Source organism: Scyliorhinus torazame, chromosome 16 (assembly GCF_047496885.1).
Source record: "Scyliorhinus torazame isolate Kashiwa2021f chromosome 16, sScyTor2.1, whole genome shotgun sequence".
Classification (NCBI taxonomy): domain Eukaryota; kingdom Metazoa; phylum Chordata; class Chondrichthyes; order Carcharhiniformes; family Scyliorhinidae; genus Scyliorhinus; species Scyliorhinus torazame.
The window spans coordinates 132,681,409-132,702,211 of record NC_092722.1 but is presented as its reverse complement, the minus strand read 5'-3'; the positions used below and the strand labels follow the sequence as shown (position 1 = coordinate 132,702,211).

General features: G+C 47.7%; 1 protein-coding gene and 1 long non-coding RNA gene across 4 annotated transcripts in view; one reads left to right on the top strand and one right to left on the bottom strand.

The window, feature by feature from the left end:
• Positions 1 to 18,320, bottom strand: part of LOC140393087 (uncharacterized) — a 77,607-nt gene extending 59,287 nt beyond the window's left edge. Inside the window, exon 1 of one of the 2 annotated variants that reach the window (XR_011935486.1) lies at positions 17,852 to 18,320. This is a non-coding gene — a long non-coding RNA (uncharacterized lncRNA). The remainder of the gene's footprint in view (positions 1 to 17,851) is intronic. The other variant, XR_011935487.1, reaches the window with a different exon arrangement.
• Positions 18,321 to 18,665: 345 nt separating this feature from the next.
• btaf1 (BTAF1 RNA polymerase II, B-TFIID transcription factor-associated) overlaps positions 18,666 to 20,803 on the top strand; it is a 232,324-nt gene continuing 230,186 nt past the window's right edge. For both annotated transcript variants that reach the window (XM_072479095.1, XM_072479094.1), the window contains exon 1: positions 18,666 to 18,823. In XM_072479095.1, the coding sequence (XP_072335196.1) occupies positions 18,810 to 18,823 (14 nt within the window). In that variant the 5' untranslated portion in view covers positions 18,666 to 18,809. The remainder of the gene's footprint in view (positions 18,824 to 20,803) is intronic.

Here is a 20,803-nt window from a genome sequence, read left to right as displayed (position 1 = left end):
GCCTCGTACATCTCCTCTAAACCTTGCCCCTCGCACCTTAAACCTATGCCCCTTAGTAATTGACCCCTCTACCCTGGGAAAAAGCCTCTGACTATCCACTCTGTCTATGCCCCTCGTAATTTGGTAGACCTCTATCAGGTCGCCCCTCAACCTCCGCTGTTCCAGTGAGAACAACCAAGTTTATTAAACCTCTCCTCATAACTAATGCCTTCCATACCAGGCAACATCCTGGTAAATCTCTTCTGCACCCTCTCTAAAGCCTCCAAATCCTTCTGGTAGTGTGGTGACCAGAATTGAACACTATACTCCAAGTGTGGCCTAAATAAGGTTCTATACAGCTGCAACATGACTTGCCAATTTTTATACTCAATGTCCCGGCCAATGAAGGCAAGCATGCCGTATGCCTTCTTGACTACCTTCTCCACCTGTGTTGCCCCTTTCAGTGACCTGTGGACCTGTCCACCTAAATCTCTCTGACTGTCAATACTCTTGAGGGTTCTACCATTCACTGTATAATTCCCTACCTGCATTAGACCTTCCAAAATGCATTGCCTCACATTTGTCCGGATTAAATTCCATCTGCCATCTCTCTGCCCAAGTCTCCAAACGATCTATATCCTGCTGTAACCTCTGACAGTCCTCATCGCTGTCCGCAATTCCACCAACATAGAACATAGAACATAGAGCACAGAACAGGCCCTTCGGCCCACTATGTTGTGCCGAACCTTTGTCCTAGATTAATCATAGATTATCATTGAATTTACAGTGCAGAAGGAGGCCATTCGGCCCCAAGTCTGCACCGGCTCTTGGAAAGAGCACCCTACCCAAACTCAGCACCTCCACCCAACGCCAAGGGCAATTTTGGACACTAAGGGCAATTTATCATGGCCAATCCACCTACCCTGCACATCTTTGGACTGTGGGAGGAAACCGGAGCACCCGGAGGAAACCCACGCAGACACGGGGAGGACGTGCAGACTCCGCACAGACAGTGACCCAAGCCGGAATCGAACCTGGGACCCTGGAGCTGTGAAGCAATTGTGCTATCCACAATACTACCGTGCTGCCCTTAAGAACAAATAAATCTACACTATATAATTTTACCGTAATCCATGTACCTATCCAATAGCTGCTTGAAGGTCCCTAATGTTTCCGACTCAACTACTTCCAGGTGGTATATATTTGGACGAGGGAAGGGACGGGACTTTCACTCAAAATTAGAGTTCTTTGGGGTGTAGGTGGATAGGCGGGGTTTGTGTGCTAAAAGGGGATCTTTGGGCTTTCCTGGGGCCGGGCAAGTGGGAAAGGGACCCGGGCGGGGGCCTCCACGCTGGCCGGTGTGTGCCGGCCAGTGAACGGGAGTGAGGTGGGGGGAGGGGCTGCGGCCATCGGAGCCTGGCAGAACAGGGTCCGAGTGGTCTAGCCGGGGTGGAAAGTTGGGGGGGGGAAGGAACCGAGGGTAGGGGGAGGAGTTTTACAAGAGGCAGTGGACGGGAGGAGCTGGAGGCCTGGGGTGGGGGGGGGGGGGGGGGGGGGGGGTGGGGGTGGGGGGTTGGGAGCTGTGTAAGATTAAGGGTGACTACGGGTAATCCCTGATTTATTTTTGTCATTTGTTTATGTAAACGTGCGGGTTGAGGTTTGGGGGTTGGTGAGTAGATGAGATCGTTGTTGTTATTTTGGGGACTGACATATCTTGCTGATTATTGTTTATTGCTGATGGATGTAAATGTGGGAGAAAATGTGAAAATGGAGGAGAATTTTTAAAAATTAACAAAAAAAAAAGAGGCATGTAATAGAGCAAAGCAATTCCACAACGAGTGCATCAGATCAGAAGCTCTGTAGTCCTGTCATATCCAACCGTGAATGGTGGTGGACAATTAAACAACTCACTGGAAGAGGAGGCTCCACAAATATTCCCACCATCCGCAATAATCTTCAGCCAGAAGCGCTGAGTGGATGATCCATCTCGGTCTCCTCTGGAGGTCTCCAACATCACAGATGTCCATCTTCAGCCAATACGATTCACACTACGTGGTATCAAGAAACAGCTGAAGGCATGAATACTGCAACGGTGAAAGACCACAGCCTGAAACGTTAACTCAGTTTCTCTGTTAGCACTGCTGCCTCATGGCGCCAAGGACCCGGGTTTAATCCCGGCCAGGGGTCACTGCGTATTCTCCCATGTCCGTGTCAGGGTAGGTGGATTGGCCACGCTAAATTGCCCCTTAAATTGGAACAAAATAATTGGGTTCTCTAAATTTATATTAAAAAGTACTGAAGACCTGTGCTCCAGAACTTGCCACACCCCTAGCCAAGCTGTTCCAGTACAGCTACAACACTGGCATCTACCCGGCAATGTGGAAAATTGCCCAGGTGTGTCCTCTACACAAGATGCAGGACAAATCCAGGCAAGCCAATTCCCACCCTATCAGTCTACTCTCCATTATCAGCAAAGTGATGGAAAGAGTCATCAACAGAGCTATCAAGCAGCACTTGCTCAGCAATAACCTGCTCACGGATGCTCAATTTGGGTGACGCCAGGGTCACTCAGCTCCTGTCATCATTACAGCCTGGGTTCAAAGATAAAAAAAGGGATAAATGCCAGAGGTGAGGTGAGAGTGACTGTCCTTGACATCAAGGCAGCATTTGACTGAGTATGGCATGAGGAGCCCTAGCTAAACTGGAGTCAATGGGAATCAGGGGGAAAACTCTCCACTGGCTGGATTCATACATGGTACAAAGGAAGATGGTTGTAGGTCAATCATCTCAGCTCCGGGACATCATTGCAGTAATTCCTCAGGGTTGTGTCACAGGCCCAACCATCTTCAGCTACTTCATCAATGACCTCCCTTCCATCATAAGGTCAGAAGTGGGGATGTTTGCAGATGACTGCACAATGTTCAGCACCATTCGCAACTCCTCAGATAATGAAGCAGTCCATGTTCAAATGCAGCAAGACCAGAACAATATCCAGGCTTGGGCTTACAAGTGGCAAGTTACATTCGCACCACACAAGTGCCAGGCAATGAACATCTCCTACAAGAGAGGATCATACCACCGCCCCTTTACATTCAATGGCATTATCATCGCTGAATCCTCCAAATTGAACATCCTGGGGATTACACTGATCAGAAACTGAACTGGACTAGCCATATTAATACTGTGGCTAACAGGGAGGTCAAAGGCTAGGAATCCTACGGTGAGTAACTCACCCCCTGAACCCCCCAAAGCCTGTCCACCATCTACAAGGCATAAGTCTGGAGTATAATGTAATATTCACCACTTGCCTGGATGAGTGCAGCTGCAACAACAGTAAAGAAGCTCAACACCATCCAGGACAAAGGAGCCCGCTTGATTGCTCCCCCTTCCACAAACATTCAAACCCTCCACCACCAACCAACAGTGGCAGCCGTGTGTACCATCTGCAAGATGCACTGTGTAACTCACAAAGGTTCCTAAGACAGCACCTTCCAAACACATGACCACTACCACCTAGAAGGACAAGAGCATCAGAACCTGGGAACCCCACCACCTGGAGGTCCCCCCCCCCCCCCCCAAGTCACTCATCACCCTGACTCGGAAATATATCACCGTTCACTGTCACTGGGGCAACATCCTGGAACTCCATTCCTAACAGCACAGTGGTTGCACCTACACCTCAAGGACTTCAGTGGTTCAAGGCGGCAACTCACCACCACCTTCTAAAGGGCAACTAGGGCTAGGCAATAAATGCTGGCCTAACCAGCGACGCACAAATCCCGTAAATGAATAAAAAAATGTTATGGATTTCCCACCAAAGGAAATAGCTTCCCTATGTCTACCTGATCATCCTTATATCATTATATAGAATCATACCATAAGGGTGGCACAGAAGGGGGTCATTCGCACCATTGTGCGATGCCAGCTCTGTCTAATCAGTTCCATTACCCTTCTCTATCCTTGTAATCTTGCAAGTTTATTTCGCTTATGTGTCCATCCAATTTCCTTTCAAAATCATTGACCACCAATTCCAACACCCCCAGAGACAGATAATTCCAGAATTTTACCACATACTGCGTGAAAAAGTTATTCCTCGCATTCCTGATTCTCTTGCACAAATCCTTAAATCTGTGTCCCCCATGAGTGAACAGCAACATTTTTTCATTAGATACCTTCTCTAAATATTGTAATCTTGTCCACTTCTATCAAATCTCCCCTCAATCTCGATTCCCCAAGGGGAACAATCCCAGCATCTTCAAGCTGACCATATAGTTAAATTCCCTCATTGCTGGAACCATTCTGGTAAATCTCTACAACCTCTCAAGGACCTTCACATTTTTCCTAAAGTTCTAGTTGTGGCCTAACCAGAATTTAAAAAAATGTCTTATAAGTTTTTTGCACTCAGAATCTAACATGAAGATGGCTTATGAATGAGTAAGGAGGATGCAATCAATGATGGAGAAAGGGAACTTGGAATTGATGCTGCTCTCCACCGTGGCATTAGAGGATTAAACAACTCGGAAGCAGCTCGGTAGCATAAGTGGATAGCACTGTGGCTTCACAGCGCCAGGTTCAATTCCCCACTGGGTCACTGTCTGCACGTTCTCCCCCTGTCTGCGTGGGTTTCCTCCGGGTGCTCCGGTTTCCTCCCACAGTCCAAAGACGTGCAGGTTAGGTGGATTGGCCATGATAAAACTGCCCTTAGTGACCAAAAAGGTTAGATGGGGTTATTGGGTTATGGGGATAGGGTGGAAGTGAGGTCGGTGCAGACTCGATAGGCCGAATGGCCTCCTTCTGCACTGTATGTTCTCTGTTCTAACATTAAAGATCAGCTTAACCAGAATTCGAACAACAAGATCCACGATTACTATGATCGTAAAGTTTGGAACATCATGGTCGCCTATGCCCCTTGGTATGGCACTTAGGCGATGACGAGTAAGCAATTTGGCCATGAAGGAGGGCTGTTTAGTTGTCATGAAGTACATTTAAACTTACGGCTTTTGCATTTGAGGGGTTCGGTTGGGCTGTCTGTATTAGGGGATCACTGTTTAAAAATAAGGGGTCACCCATTTAAAACGGAGATGGGGCAAACTTTTTTCACTCAGAGGGTCTTAACGGGTGTTGCTAACTTTCTTCTGAAAATGTGATGGAAGCAGAGTTATTTGTAACTCCAACTTCAGGGCAGCATGGTAGTATAGTGGTTAGCACAGTTGCTTCACAGCTCCAGGGTCCCAGGTTCGATTCCCGGCTGGGTCACTGTCTGTGCGGAGTCTGCACGTTCTCCCCATGTCTGTGTGGGTTTCCTCCGGGTGCTCCGGTTTCCTCCCACAGTCCAAAGCAGCGCGGGTTAGGTAAATTGGCCATGCTAAATTGCCCTTAGTGTCCAAAATTGCTGAGTGGGGGTTACAGGGATAGGGTAGATACATGGGCTTCAGTAGGGTGCTCTTTGTAAAGGCCGGTGCAGACTCGATGGGCCAAATGGCCTCCTTCTGCACTGTAAATTCTATGAATTCACTTGAGAAAAAGGCTATCACCTTTTTGATTACTTCTTGTGCACTAGAAGTTAATGATTTGTGTATCCCTTTGCTTCTCCAAGTCCCTTGCTTCTTGTCATTAGGTGCATTATCTCATTGCACAGCAAATTCCTAATGTCAGTTTTGCCTCCTCACTTTATCATCTTGCCCCCATCGACACAACTTTCTGTGCCTCCTATCGTGACCAGATAACTGGAGTAAACAATTGGTTATTTTGGGGCTATTGCTGACCGGTTTAGGTCAAATTAAAATATAATCCTACGAATGATGTTAAACTGTGAGATAAAATTGAGCTCCTCCTAATGTAGAAAGATGTTCATATTTTAAATTTGAATCCTATCTAAAATAAATCTTTGAGAAATCAATCTCCAGTTTGTTAGGAAAATTTGAAAACAACAATGAAACACACATTATCAGGATGAGGGCAGATAGTTAGCTTGGAGAACTATCTAACACATGCTGAGAAATTCTGCAAGATGTACACACTCAGAATCTACAATATGGTTTAAATTTGCAATATTGTTCAAATAGTGGTGAAAACATCAATTCAAATTTAGGCTTTTAAGACACACTGAGGTCTTGAAAATAAAGAAGGTAATAAAAGATGCAAAAAACAATTCCATGGATAAATTTAAATAGATCGTGAAATATTCATAGTTTTATGCTTGTATTTGCTTTAAACCATTATTTTGTACCTGAAAGGTTGACAGAAAGTTTTTCAAAACTTGGATACTTTACTGCATATTCAATATATTTTGTACAAGAGTAAAAGAACAAGTGATGTAACTGCAGACTGTTTAAAACTTCAGTGTAAATTTTGGAGAGTTTTGAATTTGATTGAGACAATGCAGGTGGACATCTGCTCTGCCTTCTCCCTATTTAGAAGTATTGGCGAACGATTTTGTGTCTGATCCTTATTCTGAATTCTCCCTTTGTGTACCCGAACAGGCGCCGGAATGTGGTGACTAGGGCCTTTTCACAGTAACTTCATTGCAGTGTTAATGTAAGCCTACTTGTGGCAATAATAAAGATTATTATTATTAGGTGAGGGTAGCACGGTGGCACAGTGGGTTAGCCCTGTTGCCTCACGACGCCGAGGACCCAGGTTCGATCCCGGCTCTGGGTCACTGTCTGTGTGGAGTTTGCATGTTCTCCCAGTGTTTGTGTAGGTTTCGCCCTCACAACCCAAAGATATGCAGGGTAGGTGGATCGGCCACACTAAATTGCCCCTTCATTGGAAAAAATGAATTGGGTACTCTAAATGTTTTATTTTTTTTAATTATTAGGAGGTGATCGGATGTGCAGATGAGGGTAGTACAGTAGATGTAGTTTATGTGGATTTCAGCAAAGCTTCTGACAAGGTCCCACATAGGAGACTGATAAAGAAGGTAAAAGCACATGAGATCCTGGGTAACTTGAAAAGTTGGATCCAAAACTGGCTTAGTGGTAGGGGCAGTGAATGGTGGTAAAAGGCTGTGTGACTGGAAACCGGTGTCCAGAGGAATCAGTGCTTGGTGAAATGAAAAATGAAATGAGAATCGCTTATTGTCACAAATAGGCTTCAAATGAAGTTACTGTGAAAAGCCCCTAGTCGCCACATTCCCGCGCCTGTTCGGGGAGGCTGGTACGGGAATTGAACCCTCGCTGCTTGGCCTGCTTTAAAAGCCAGCTATTTAGCCCTGTGCTAAACCAGCCCTGTGTTACGGAGAATTTGGAGGCAGTTTCGCCAACACTTCGGGTTGGGGGCAAGGTCAAGGGAAATGCCGATTCGGGGGAACCACAGATTTGAGCCAGAGAAGTGGGATGGAAATTTTCGGAAATGGGAGGGGAAGACGTGCACGAAGTGGCTCCTGCTAGAAACCGGACCTTTTTTCCGGCGCTATGGGTCTTTATTTTCTCAGAAAAATCCTGGAATTTGGCTGGGTAGTTCCCTCATTTCAGCAATGCCTAAGGGAGGCAAAGCCAGAAAATAATTGGCTTGAATACCATCAACAGACTCTGTAGCCTTTCAGGGATCAACTGGAGGCAAGATGGCAGAGGCAGCTTCTTCTCCAACCACTCCACTCACAGCCGAAGCACTCACCAAAGGAGCATATCGCTGGGCTCAAGTATATTAATATTAGTTTTACTTCCTCTACATCATTAACCTGTGCAAATCCCTCTGTTGATTTGCATTCTAGAAGAATTTGTTTGAATCTCCTGTTGGCTCAAACACTTCAACTGTCTTGGCGATGTTGGTCAGTTGTGCTCCGGTGTACAGAACATTCTGGCCCCCTCGCCAGCTAGAGGTGAGCAGATTCATAGGGATGGGGAAATTTACTGGGGGTGCCGACGGTTCTATCATCCGGAATGAGGGTGGGGATCCCCATTGTTAGAGTCGGCATATTCAAGGGCTTCCTCCTCTATCTCTTCTTATCTCCCTCTTTGCGCCTTTCCAGAAGGTTCTCTGCCCCTCAGCCAATAAGGTCACTCAGAGGTCACAACACCCAATAGAGGTTTTTAAAAAATAAATTTAGAGTACCCAATTCATTTTTTCCAATTAAGGGGCAATTTAGCGTGGCCAATCCACCTAGCCTGCACATCTTTGGGTTGTGGGGGCGAAACCCACGCAAGCACGGGGAGAATGTGCAAACTCGACACAGACAGTGACCCAGAGCTGCGATCGAACCTGGGACCTTGGCGCCATGAGGCAACAGGGCTAACCCACTGCGCCGCCGTGCTGCCCCAACACACAATCGAGTTGACGATTGCAACTATACAGGACACCAGGGACTCATCCCAAATAAAGTAATAGTGGGAAATCAAGAAAGTCTGGCTGCATCTGGGCAATCCACAACAATCGATCTATCTGAATGGGAATGATTATCTCCAACCTGCTGTTTACAGGAAAAGCCCAAACTTACCCTGACTGTCTGTCTCTGCCGGGATATTCAAATTTAGCTGTTTGTGTTCCCATCAGGCCTGCCTGTGGTTTAATTTAAAATGTCAAATTCTGAATTTAAAGTGTTCAGTTGTGTCGGGCCTAAGGTTGGCTTAGGCCATTTTACCACAACCAGCAAGACCATTGAAGCTCTTGGAACTACAATCAAGAGCATGGAGACTGCATTATCTAACCATAGTGATAGGATCACCTCCTTGGAATCCGACCTTGCTCCTGTGATCGAAGATAACAGATCATTAACAGCTAACTTTATACGACCTGGAGAACAGATCCATAAGGCAGAATATTCGTATTGTGGGGTAACAAGAAGGGATTATAGGCCACACCCACACTCAATATTTTCACAAGGTGGTGGGTGAGGGTGTACTTCCATCCCTGCCAGAATAAGAACGGGCCCACCATTCGCTTTGACACAAGCCTCGCTCTGGAGATCCTCCTCGTGCAGTGATCGCAAGATTTCACAGTTTTAAAGAGAAAGTTAGAGGAGTTAGTACTTCGATGGGCAAGTGAGTACTGGGATTTTACATGGCAAGGCCACTCTATTAGGCTGTATCAGGACATGAGTGCAGACCTAACTAAGAAAAGAGCTGCTTTTAACAGAGAGAAATCCACCCTGTACAAGAGCAGGATGATTTGTTCAGCTCACGATCGAGTAACATTCTGAGAAAAATAAAAATTTTCAACTCAACGGGAGATGTTGACTCTTTTGTCCAGTAGCACTATTTGTGCTCTTTGTTTAATCTGCTCGGTGTACGGGCACTTTGCATTTTGGTTGACTCGAAGATTGGCAGAGTTGCTGATAATGCCGAGGATACAACGGGATAGATTGGAGAATTGGTCACAGAAATGGCAGATGGAGTTTAATCCGGACAAACACAAGGTGATGCATTTTGGAGGATCTAATCTAGGTATGAATTTTACTGTAAAAGGCTTTTTACAGTATAGAACCCTGAGCAACATACAGAGGGATCTGGGCGTACAGGTCCCTAAAAGTGGTAACACAGGTGGCCAAGCTGATTAAGAAAGCATACGTAATGCTTGCCTTCAACAGCAGGGGCATGGAGTACAGGAGTTGGGAAAACATGCTGCAGCTATATAAAACATTGGTTAGGCTGCATTTGGAGTATTGCATGCAGTTCAGGTCACCACATTACAAAAGGATGTGGACGCTTTGGAGAGAGTACAAAGAAGGTTCATCAGGATGTTGCCTGGTCTCGAGGGTGTTGGCTAGGAGGAGGGGTTGAATAAACTAGGATTGTTTTCACTGAGGGGAGACCTGATAGAGGTCTACAAAATTATGAGAGGCATAGACTTGGTGGATAGTCAGAGGCTTTTTCAAAGAGTCGAAGTGTCAATTACAAGGGGACACAGGTACGAAGTGAGAAGTTTAAGAGAGATGTGCGGGGTATATTTTTCACGCCTGGAATGCGCTGCCAGAGGATGTAGTGGAAGCAGGCACATTAGCAACATTTAAGAGGCATCTGGATGGGTACATGAATAGGGAGGAAAAGTGTAGAAGGTTTTTTTTTTAGTTGGGGCATCATGATCGGCACAGGTTGGAGGGCCGTAGGGCCTGTTCCTGTGCTGTATCTAAGAGCCTAAACTCAGACCTTTTTGTTGTTGCAGGAAATCCATTTGCGTATTAAGCATCAGACCAGGCTATGCAAAGGATGGGTTGAGCAGGTTTTTCATTCTAGTTTCAATAGCAGGGCCTGAGGAACGACAATTTTAATTAATTAAAGAGTCCAATGACTTCCGGGTGCGGCGATGACCAGCTGAGTCGCACGTTTCGGCAGGTCCCTGTGAAACGGACTTTTGGGCTCTTGATAGGAGCCCCAACGGCAATTTTGACGGCTAAAAACACTGTGCGGTAAACCAGAAGGGAATCCCCCCTGGATACGGATGGAAAAAGGAGGAGAGAGTGGCCAGATTGCAGTGGATCCTTTAGAACAGCGGTAAGGAAGGCAAGCAAAAACCAAGATGGCGTCGGAAGGTGGCAGTTTAACATGGGGCCCTGAACAACAAGAGTTCTTGAAATGCTGTGTGTCAGAGATAAAAAAGGAAATGAAGAAAGAGCTGTTGGCCCCGATACTACAGGCGATCGAAGGGCTAAAGGAGGAACAAAAGACCCAGGAGCGGGAGCTTCGGGTCGTGAAGGCAAAGGCAGCCGAGAATGAGGACGATATACAGGGCCTGGTGGTGAAGACGGAGACGCAGGAGGCACATCAGAAACGATGTGTGGAAAGGTTGGAGGCACTGGAAAACAACGCAAGGAGGAACAACCTGAGGATTCTTGGTCTTCCTGAAGGTGTGGAGGGAGCGGACGTCGGGGCATATGTGAGCACGATGCTGCACTCGTTAATGGGAGCGGAGGCCCCGGCGGGTCCGTTGGAGGTGGAGGGAGCATACCAAGTGATGGCGCGAGGACCGAGAGCAGGAGAAATTCCCAGAGCCATAGTGGTGAGATTCCTCCGTTTTAAGGATAGAGAAATGGTCCTTAGATGGGCGAAGAAAACTCGGAGCAGTAAATGGGAGAACGCGGTGATCCGCGTTTATCAAGACTGGAGTGCGGAGGTGGCGAGAAGGAGGGCGAGCTTTAATCGGGCCAAGGCAGTGCTTCATAAAAAGAAGATAAAATTTGGAATGCTGCAACCGGCAAGACTGTGGGTCACATATCGAGGGAGGCACCACTACTTTGAGACGGCGGATGAAGCGTGGACTTTTATTGTGGAAGAAAAACTGGAATGAGCGGGTTATTAAAAAGAACGTTCGAACAAAGTGGTGGGGCGAATGTGGGGGGCAAAGAGGGGTTTTATGTACTGATCCTGCGATGTGGTAACTTTTCTCTCTCCCACAAGTGGTGATGGGGGGAGGAGGGGAGGTGGAGGAGATGGGGCGTTGGCCATTAGGGGCGGGGCCAAGGGAGAAGCGCGGGCTTGGTTCCCGCGCTATGATAATCATGGCGGGAATAGAGAAGCAGGAAGGAGGGGGCGTCGCACGGTGCGAGCCGAGGTCACGGGGAGAAGCCGAGGTCAGCCAGAGTTTGCTGACTTCTGGGAGCAACATGGGGGGAGTAATTATGCTAGCGGGGGATCTAGCGGGGGGGGGGGGGGGGGGGGGGGGAATTACTGGGTTGCTGCTGCTGGGGAGGGGGGGGAGCTGGTAAGGGAGAGGATGGGCGGGGGGGCACCGCCTGGGGGAGATACAGCTGCGTGGGAACCGGGTGAGGAGCTGGAAAAAGGGGATGGCTAATCGACAAGGGGGGGGGGGGGGGGTAGGAAGCCCCCCAACCCGGCTGATCACGTGGAACGTGAGAGGGCTGAACGGGCCGATAAAGAGGGCACGGGTACTCGCACACCTTAAGAAACTTAAGGCAGATGTGGTTATGTTACAGGAAACGCACCTGAAACTGATAGACCAGGTTAGGCTACGCAAAGGATGGGTGGGGCAGGTGTTCCCTTCGGGGCTAGATGCGAAAAACAGGGGGGTGGCTATATTAGTGGGGAAGCGGGTAATGTTCGAGGCAAAGACTATAGTGGCGGATAACGGGGGCAGATACGTGATGGTGAGTGGCAAACTACAGGGGGAGACGGTGGTTTTGGTAAACGTATATGCCCCGAACTGGGATGATGCCAATTTTATGAGGCGGGTGCTAGGACGCATTCCGGACCTAGAGATGGGAAAGCTGATAATGGGGGGAGATTTTAATACGGTGTTGGAACCAGGGCTGGATAGGTCGAAGTCCAGGACTGGAAGGAGGCCGGCAGCAGCCAAGGTACTTAAAGATTTTATGGAGCAGATGGGAGGTGTAGACCCGTGGCGATTTAGCAGACCTAGGAGTAAGCAGTTCTCGTTTTTCTCCTATGTCCATAAAGTCTACTCGCGAATAGACTTTTTTGTGCTGGGTAGGGCATTGATCCCGAAGGTGAGGGGAACGGAGTATACGGCTATAGCCATTTCGGATCACGCTCCACACTGGGTGAACTTGGAGATAGGGGAGGAAACAGGAGGGCGCCCACCCTGGAGAATGGACATGGGACTAATGGCAGATGAGGGGGTGTGTCTAAGGGTGAGGGGGTGCATTGAAAAGTACTTGGAACTCAATGATAATGGGGAGGTCCAGGTGGGAGTGGTCTGGGAGGCGTTGAAGGCGGTGGTTAGAGGGGAGCTGATATCAATAAGGGCACATAAAGGGAAGCAGGAGAATAAGGAACGGGAGCGGTTGCTGCAAGAACTTTTGAGGGTGGACAGACAATATGCGGAAGCACCGGAGGAGGGACTGTACAGGGAAAGGCAAAGGCTACATGTAGAATTTGACTTGCTGACTACAGGCACTGCAGAGGCACAATGGAGGAAGGCACAGGGTGTACAGTACGAATATGAGGAGAAGGCGAGCAGGTTGCTGGCACACCAATTGAGGAAAAGGGGAGCAGCGAGGGAAATAGGGGGAGTGAGGGATGAGGAAGGAGAGATGGAGTGGGGAGCGGAGCGAGTGAATGGAGTGTTCAAGACATTTTATAAAAATTATATGAAGCTCAACCCCCGGATGGGAGGGAGAGAATGATGGGCTTCTTGGATCGGCTGGAATTTCCCAAGGTGGAAGAGCAGGAAAGGGTGGGACTGGGAGCACAGATCGAGGTAGAAGAAGTGGTGAAAGGAATTAGGAGCATGCAGGCGGGAAAGGCCCCGGGACCAGATGGATTCCCAGTCGAATTCTATAGAAAATATGTGGACTTGCTCGCCCCGGTACTGACGAGGACCTTTAATGAGGCAAAGGAAAGGGGACAACTGCCCCCGACTATGTCTGAAGCAACGATATCGCTTCTCTTAAAGAAGGAAAAGGACCCGCTACAATGCGGGTCCTATAGACCTATTTCCCTCCTAAATGTAGATGCCAAGGTCCTGGCCAAGGTAATGGCAATGAGAATAGAGGAATGTGTCCCGGGGGTGGTCCACGAGGACCAAACTGGGTTTGTGAAGGGGAGACAGCTGAACACGCATATACGGAGGTTGTTAGGGGTAATGATGATGGCCCCACCAGAGGGAGAAACGGAGATAGTAGTGGCGATGGATGCCGAGAAAGCATTTGATAGAGTGGAGTGGGATTATTTGTGGGAGGTGTTGAGGAGATTTGGTTTTGGAGAGGGGTATGTTAGATGGGTGCAGCTGTTGTATAGGGCCCCAGTGGCGAGCGTGGTCACGAATGGACAGGGATCTGCATATTTTCGGCTCCATAGAGGGACAAGGCAGGGATGCCCTCTGTCCCCATTATTGTTTGCACTGGCGATTGAGCCCCTGGCGATAGCGTTGAGGGGTTCCAAGAAGTGGAGGGGAGTACTTAGAGGAGGAGAAGAACACCGGGTATCTTTGTATGCGGACGATTTGCTACTATACGTGGCGGACCCGGCGGAGGGGATGCCAGAAATAATGCGGATACTTGGGGAGTTTGGGGATTTTTCAGGGTATAAATTGAACATGGGGAAAAGTGAGTTGTTTGTGGTGCATCCAGGGGAGCAGAGTAGAGAAATAGAGGACCTACCGTTGAGGAAGGTAACAAGGGACTTTCGTTACCTGGGGATCCAGATAGCTGAGAATTGGGGCACATTGCATAGGTTAAATTTAACGCGGTTGGTGGAACAGATGGAGGAGGATTTCAAGAGATGGGATATGGTATCCCTGTCAATGGCAGGGAGGGTGCAGGCGGTTAAGATGGTGGTCCTCCCGAGATTCCTCTTTGTGTTTCAGTGCCTCCCGGTGGTGATCACGAAGGCTTTTTTTAAAAAGGATTGAAAAGAGCATCATGGGTTTTGTGTGGGCCGGGAAGACTCCGAGAGTGAGGAAGGGATTCTTACAGCGTAGCAGGGATAGGGGGGGGCTGGCACTACCGAGCCTAAGTGAGTATTATTGGGCCGCTAATATTTCAATGGTGAGTAAGTGGATGGGAGAGGAGGAGGGAGCGGCGTGGAAGAGATTAGAGAGGGCGTCCTGTAGGGGGACTAGCCTACAGGCTATGGTGACAGCCCCATTGCCGTTCTCACCGAGGAACTACACCACAAGCCCGGTGGTGGTGGCTACACTGAAGATTTGGGGACAGTGGAGACGGCATAGGGGAAAGACTGGAGCCTTGGGGGGGTCCCCGATAAGAAACAACCATAGGTTTGCCCCGGGGGGAATGGATGGGGGATATGGAATGTGGCAAAGAGCAGGAATAACGCAACTGAAAGATCTGTTTGTGGATGGGAAGTTCGCGAGTCTGGGAGCGCTGACCGAGAAATATGGGTTGCCCCAAGGGAATGCATTCAGGTCTCTGCAACGGAGGGCTTTTGCGAGGCAACAGGTGAGGGAATTCCCGCAGCTCCCGACACAAGAGGTGCAGGACAGAGTGATCTCAAAGACATGGGTGGGGGATGGTAAGGTGTCAGATATATATAGGGAAATGAGGGACGAAGGGGAGACTATGGTAGATGAACTAAAAGGGAAATGGGAAGAAGAGCTGGGGGAGGAGATCGAGGAGGGGCTGTGGGCAGATGCCCTAAGCAGGGTAAACTCGTCGTCCTCGTGTGCCAGGCTAAGCCTGATTCAGTTTAAGGTATTACACAGGGCACATATGACTGGAGCACGGCTCAGTAAATTTTTTGGGGTGGAGGATAGGTGTGCGAGGTGCTCGAGAAGCCCAGCGAATCATACCCATATGTTTTGGTCATGCCCGGCACTACAGGGGTTTTGGATGGGGGTGACAAAGGTGCTTTCAAAAGTAGTAGGAGTCCGGGTCGAACCATGCTGGGGGTTGGCTATATTTGGGGTTGCACAAGAGCCGGGAGTGCAGGAGGCGAGAGAGGCCGATGTTTTGGCCTTTGCGTCCCTAGTAGCCCGGCGCAGGATATTGCTAATGTGGAAAGAAGCCAAGCCCCCGGGGGTGGAGACCTGGATAAATGACATGGCGGGGTTTATAAAGCTAGAGCGGATTAAGTTCGTCCTAAGGGGGTCGGCTCAAGGGTTCACCAGGCGGTGGCAACCGTTCGTCGAATACCTCGCAGAAAGATAGACGGAATGGGAAAAAGAAGGCAGCAGCAGCAGCCCAGGATCGGGGGGTGTGGGGGGGGGGGGGGGGGGGGGGGAGGAGGAACCAGAAGGACTCTCAGGGTTGTTAATATATACTGTATAGTATGTATAGGTCGTTGCTACAGATAATTATATATTGGACTGTTAAATTATATTTTTGGAGAGTGTTACTTGTGACAAGGCAGTTGCCAATTAGGGCTAGTTTTCATTTTTGTTATTTATTATTTATTCATTTTTTGTTTATAAAATAGGTCATTGTTATTTGTGTTGTTATAATATTGTGTAAAGGATGCACAATGTACTGTGTTGGTTGACCAAAAATTTTCAATAAAATATTTAATAAAAAAAAAAAAGAGTCCAATCTTCCTCATCCCAGATTGTGGCTGACCCCAATGGTGGCTATATAATCATTTGTGGCTCCCTGTCGAACACCCCAGTAATTCTGGTCAATGTCTATGCGCCTAACTGGGATGATACGGATTTCATTAACTCTCTGTTGACTTCCTTCCCCAACCATGATTCACACTATCTTATTTTCGGGGGTGATCTGAACTGTGTTCTGGACCCTAAATTGAATTGCTCTAAACCTATAACTTTGGTCCCATCTGGGTGACCATTGCCTTATCTTCTTTCATGGCCCATAAGGCAGAGGTAGACCCTGGTGTTTTTGCACCCAAATGACAGGGATTTCACCCTTCTTTCTCATGTTCACCGTGCATACTTTTCCATTTTAGATCTCCTCCCATTAGTAGTGGTGGCCGAGTAATCATAACCTCTGACCACGCCCCACTTTGTTGATCGCTACTGGAGCCTGGCCTCGCCCAACACCAACCCTGGAGGTTAGATATTATTTTGCTGGCTGATAAAAAAATTTTGAAAGCGCTTATCCACCTCTATTGATGACATCATCAAATTAAATAGGTCCGACCCAATTTCCCCTTCCCGTTGTGGGAGGTTCTTAAGACCGTCTTCAGGGAGGAAATTACTTCTTATAGCTTACGTGGGCAGCACGGCGACACAGTGGTTAGCACTGTTGTTTCACAGCACCAGGAACCCATGTTCAATTCCTGGCTTGGGTCACAATCTGTACGGAGTCTGCACATTCTCCCCATGTCTGCATGGGTTTCCTCCCACAAGTCCCAAAAGACGTGCCTGTTAGGTGAATTGGACATTCTGAATTCTCCCTCCGTGTACCTGAACAGGGGCAGACTGTGGCGACATGGGGATTTTCACAGTAACTTCACTGCAGTGGTAATTGTCATAATATACACCAGTATATCATGGTGCAGATACACACACACTAATGAACACACAGCAAGACCAATCAACACACACAACACTGCAGCCAATCACCAGTTGGAGCACACTCACTATAAAGACAGGGGGCATCAGAGTTCCCGCTCATTCGGGATACAGCCTCATAGAAGGACAGAGCTTACAGCACAGATCTTCACCATGTGCTGAGTGCATAGACTGGGTAGGACAGGCATAGGTCTTTAGTTTAATCTAACATAGTGTTAACCCACAATGAAAGTATGTTCAACAGTTTCTAACTTAATAAAATAGTGTTGCACTATTTTAAGTGTTGGTGGCCTCCTGTATGTGTTCCACGGATCCACATCAGTAATGCAAGCCTGCTTGTGGCACTAATAAAGATTATTATTATGTGCAAAAGATGAAGAAGTTAGAACTGCAGAGGCTGGTGGACTCCATTTTGGAGGTAAATCACCAGTATACTTGTGACAATAAAAGGTTATTATCCTACTCCAGAGCTATATGCCAGCAGAAAAAAGCTGCAAGCCCAGTTTGAGCTATCGACCTTACCTCCAGGTGTACTTTTTACGAATATGGGGAGAAGGCCAGTCATCTTCAAACGCCATACAGCCTCCCGTGAGATCCTCCAGATACTCAACCCGGGTGTCAACCTCATTTCCGCCCCTCCACAGGTCAATGCTGCTTTTAAATCCTATTACTGTGAACTGTATAAAGCTGTATACATGAGTGCGCCCTCAACCGGGACCTGGGATCCATGTCGCATTGCATTCACCCTCCACCATCTGGCCTGGGCTTGCGAAATCCTACAGTCCTGGCTTGAGACAATTCACACCTCTTTAACCTGGGGTTACCCCTTTTCTCTGGATATGTAAACACTTAATTAACTGCAAATGCTTGCATTCTAAGCATTGTCTTGCATCTTTGAATTTGTGTATATATATATATATGTTTCTGGAACATACCTCTTCATTCACCTAAGGAGCAGTGCTCCGAAAGCTAGTGTTTGAAACAAACCTGTTGGACTTTAACCTGGTGTTGTAAGACTTCTTACTGTGCTCACCCCAGTCCAACGCCGGCATCTCCACATCATGTATAAATCTGAGCCTCCCGCGGACAAGTCGATCATGTCTGATTTTCTGGACAACCTGCGTATCCCAGCAGTCACGAGTTGCGAGTGGGATCTCCCGCGAAGTTAAGTCGAGTCAGGTGAAGCGGTGTCAAGGGGTTAGGGAGCAATTCGAGCAGAGCAGTACTTTATTCCGTTCCTGTTTTAAAAGCTTTCTTTTGAAACTGTTCTAGGTGGGTGGGTGGGTGCTTCAGTTAACCGTCTGGGTTGTTTTAACAATCAGAATTCCTGGGCTGGGGTGGTGGCGATTGAACAAATATAACCCAGCTCTTGAGAAATCATGGGAAGCACTTGAAAGCCGATGTTCCAGGTTCTCCCGCTCTGCGCCGCCGTGGTGAAGGAGGCCAAGGTAACTCCTGCATCAGGTCCCCTCCTCCCCCGGCCCGCTCCTCCAGCAGGAAGCGCCTCTCCACCTGCACCCAGAGTCCGCAAAGAGACCGATTGGGATTGGCTGCGGGAAGCCGGGAGACCCAATCAGGCGGCCGGATGCATCGGGGTGACAATAAATGCAAGATGGCTCCTCATATAAATCCACGCGCCGAGAGCCGCTTTCCTGTTCGCAAAAAACTTGATTTTCCTCAGTTTTTCACGCGATCTGCTTTTCGGCGGTATCCCGAGGGCTAACCGGCTGCTAAGAGTTATAAAGCGCCCGGTCCACGACCGTCCGGCCCTTACCGCTGTGTGGAATTAAAGTGGATTTTTTGGAGGAGGTGTCTCCGGCGGCGAGGCGATGAATTAAATCCCCTGTCCCGATTGACATCGGCGCGGCCTCTCGGCGTTTGCTACCGGGATTTGGCGATCCTGGGTCACTGCTGGCCCGTCAATGGTGGGATAAAGCTGCAAAGCACATTGTTTGACATAAGGGAGGGCGACGAGTTTTAACACCACAATCATGGCGGTATCGAGGTAAGTGTTGTTTCAGTTCCTCACCTTTTTGAAATAAAACGCGAGGAGTGTCGTCAGAAAGGCCCATTCACACCGAGCCGAGCCACAGGGGGATACTTTCACCGATGTGGGGTCCGCTATTCGATGGTAAATAAAAACGCCGGTTGAGGCGACCTCGACCTTTCTGAATGATTGTGAAACTTTTTTTGTGCGCCTATTCCGAATGTGGTTGCAAATCGCACATCGTTGAGGCCTATCCCAGATCAATGATGAGCAATGGTTGGGCCAGCGGAAGATGTTTGCTTTTTGTGTTCCAGTGGGTTTTAAATTGCCTACATCCATAAGGGAGTATGTTGCAAATCTTGGGTTTTAAAACCGATGCTTGGGCAGAATCGATTAATTTTGATTGTATGTTTCATCTGTCTTGACAGGTACTGAACAGCTTTGAAAATCTCCAGTTATTAGGAAAATATATTTTATAGTATTCATAAGCTATAAGTATAGCTTATTAATGCATCATTATAAGGCTTTACTACTGCTTTTATATTTAAACTATTTCAATGCTGTTTACAAGGTAATTTACGAGACATTTGGCCCATCTTCGTCCAACATCTGAGCAATGCCACTCGGATGTCGTCTTTCAAGGCAGAAAGCACAGGACTCATCCTTCCGGATAATTCCGAACCTAGGGCTCCCTCGTGTTTTGGTGACCAGAACGGGATCCTATACTGGAGGATATTAAGTAAAAATAAATAAAATGCTGATAACAGTCAGGCCAGGCAGTATCTGTGGAGAGAATGGAGTATTTTTACATTTTTATTCCTTTCTCGGAGTTACAAAGCCAACGCGCAGAGTGGACAGCGCAAACTTAATCCAACTCCTTTCTTGCTCCAAAAAACAATGTAAATTCAGTCCAATTCACGGTCAGACAAGCTGATGTTTCAGGTTGAACCCTTGTTATTTGAGGTATGATTTGATCTGAGCGTAACAGTTTGATCATGATATCCTATTGTTTTTCGGCTTTGATTGTGATTCTGTTGATTGATTGAGTTGATGGAAAATTCTTGTTTCTTTCAACTTGAGCTTTACATATTTCATCAACATTTATGGAATGCATGTGTCGATAATGACTTTACTTGTATAGAGTCTTTAATATGACACTCGTGTGAAGCTCTTTTGGATGTTTTATCAAATGAAATTTGACACCAAATCATCTTTGAGATATTGGGACCGAAAGCTTGTTGGATAGGTCAGAATTAGGAAAGAGGGGACGAAAGACAAAGAGGTGTAGGAAGGGAATTCCAGATCTTTGGATCTTAGTACATCACTAGTGGTACATCGCTAGTGGTGGATTTGTAAAAAAAATGAGCATGCTCAGGAGGATTGGAGCAATATAGATACTTTGGAGACGTTTAAAAATTGAGGTTAAAGATAGTGAGGGCTAAGGCTATGGAGGGATAATTTGTAAATTGGGGCATTGCTTAACTGGAAACTACTGCATTAGTGAGCATGTGGTTGATGGATGAGCAGAGCTTGGTGTGACTTAGGATATGGACAACAGCTTGTGAAGGGGAGAAAATGGAAGGGCGGCCAGGCGAATGTTGAACATACAAGTTTAGAAGTAGCGAAGACAGGTTTTCAGAAGATGAGCAGAAGGCAGAGTCTAGCAATATTACAGAATCTTCAGTGCAGTAGTAGGCCATTTGGACCATCGCGTCTGCACTGGCTATCTGAAAGAGCATTCTACCTAGCCCCACTCCCCAGGGACAGGTTTTGCTCAGTTGACTGGACAACTACTTCATGGGCAACAGCGTGGGTTCAATTCCTGTACCGGTTGAGGTTATTCATGAAGGCCTGCCTTCAAAACCTTGCCCCTCGTCTGAGGTATGGTGATCCTCGCGTTAAAACATCACCATTCAGCCCTTCCCCCCCCCCCTCAGTGGAAAGCAGCCTATGGTCATCTTTGACTATGGCGTCTTTACTATACGCATAGCTCTGGTA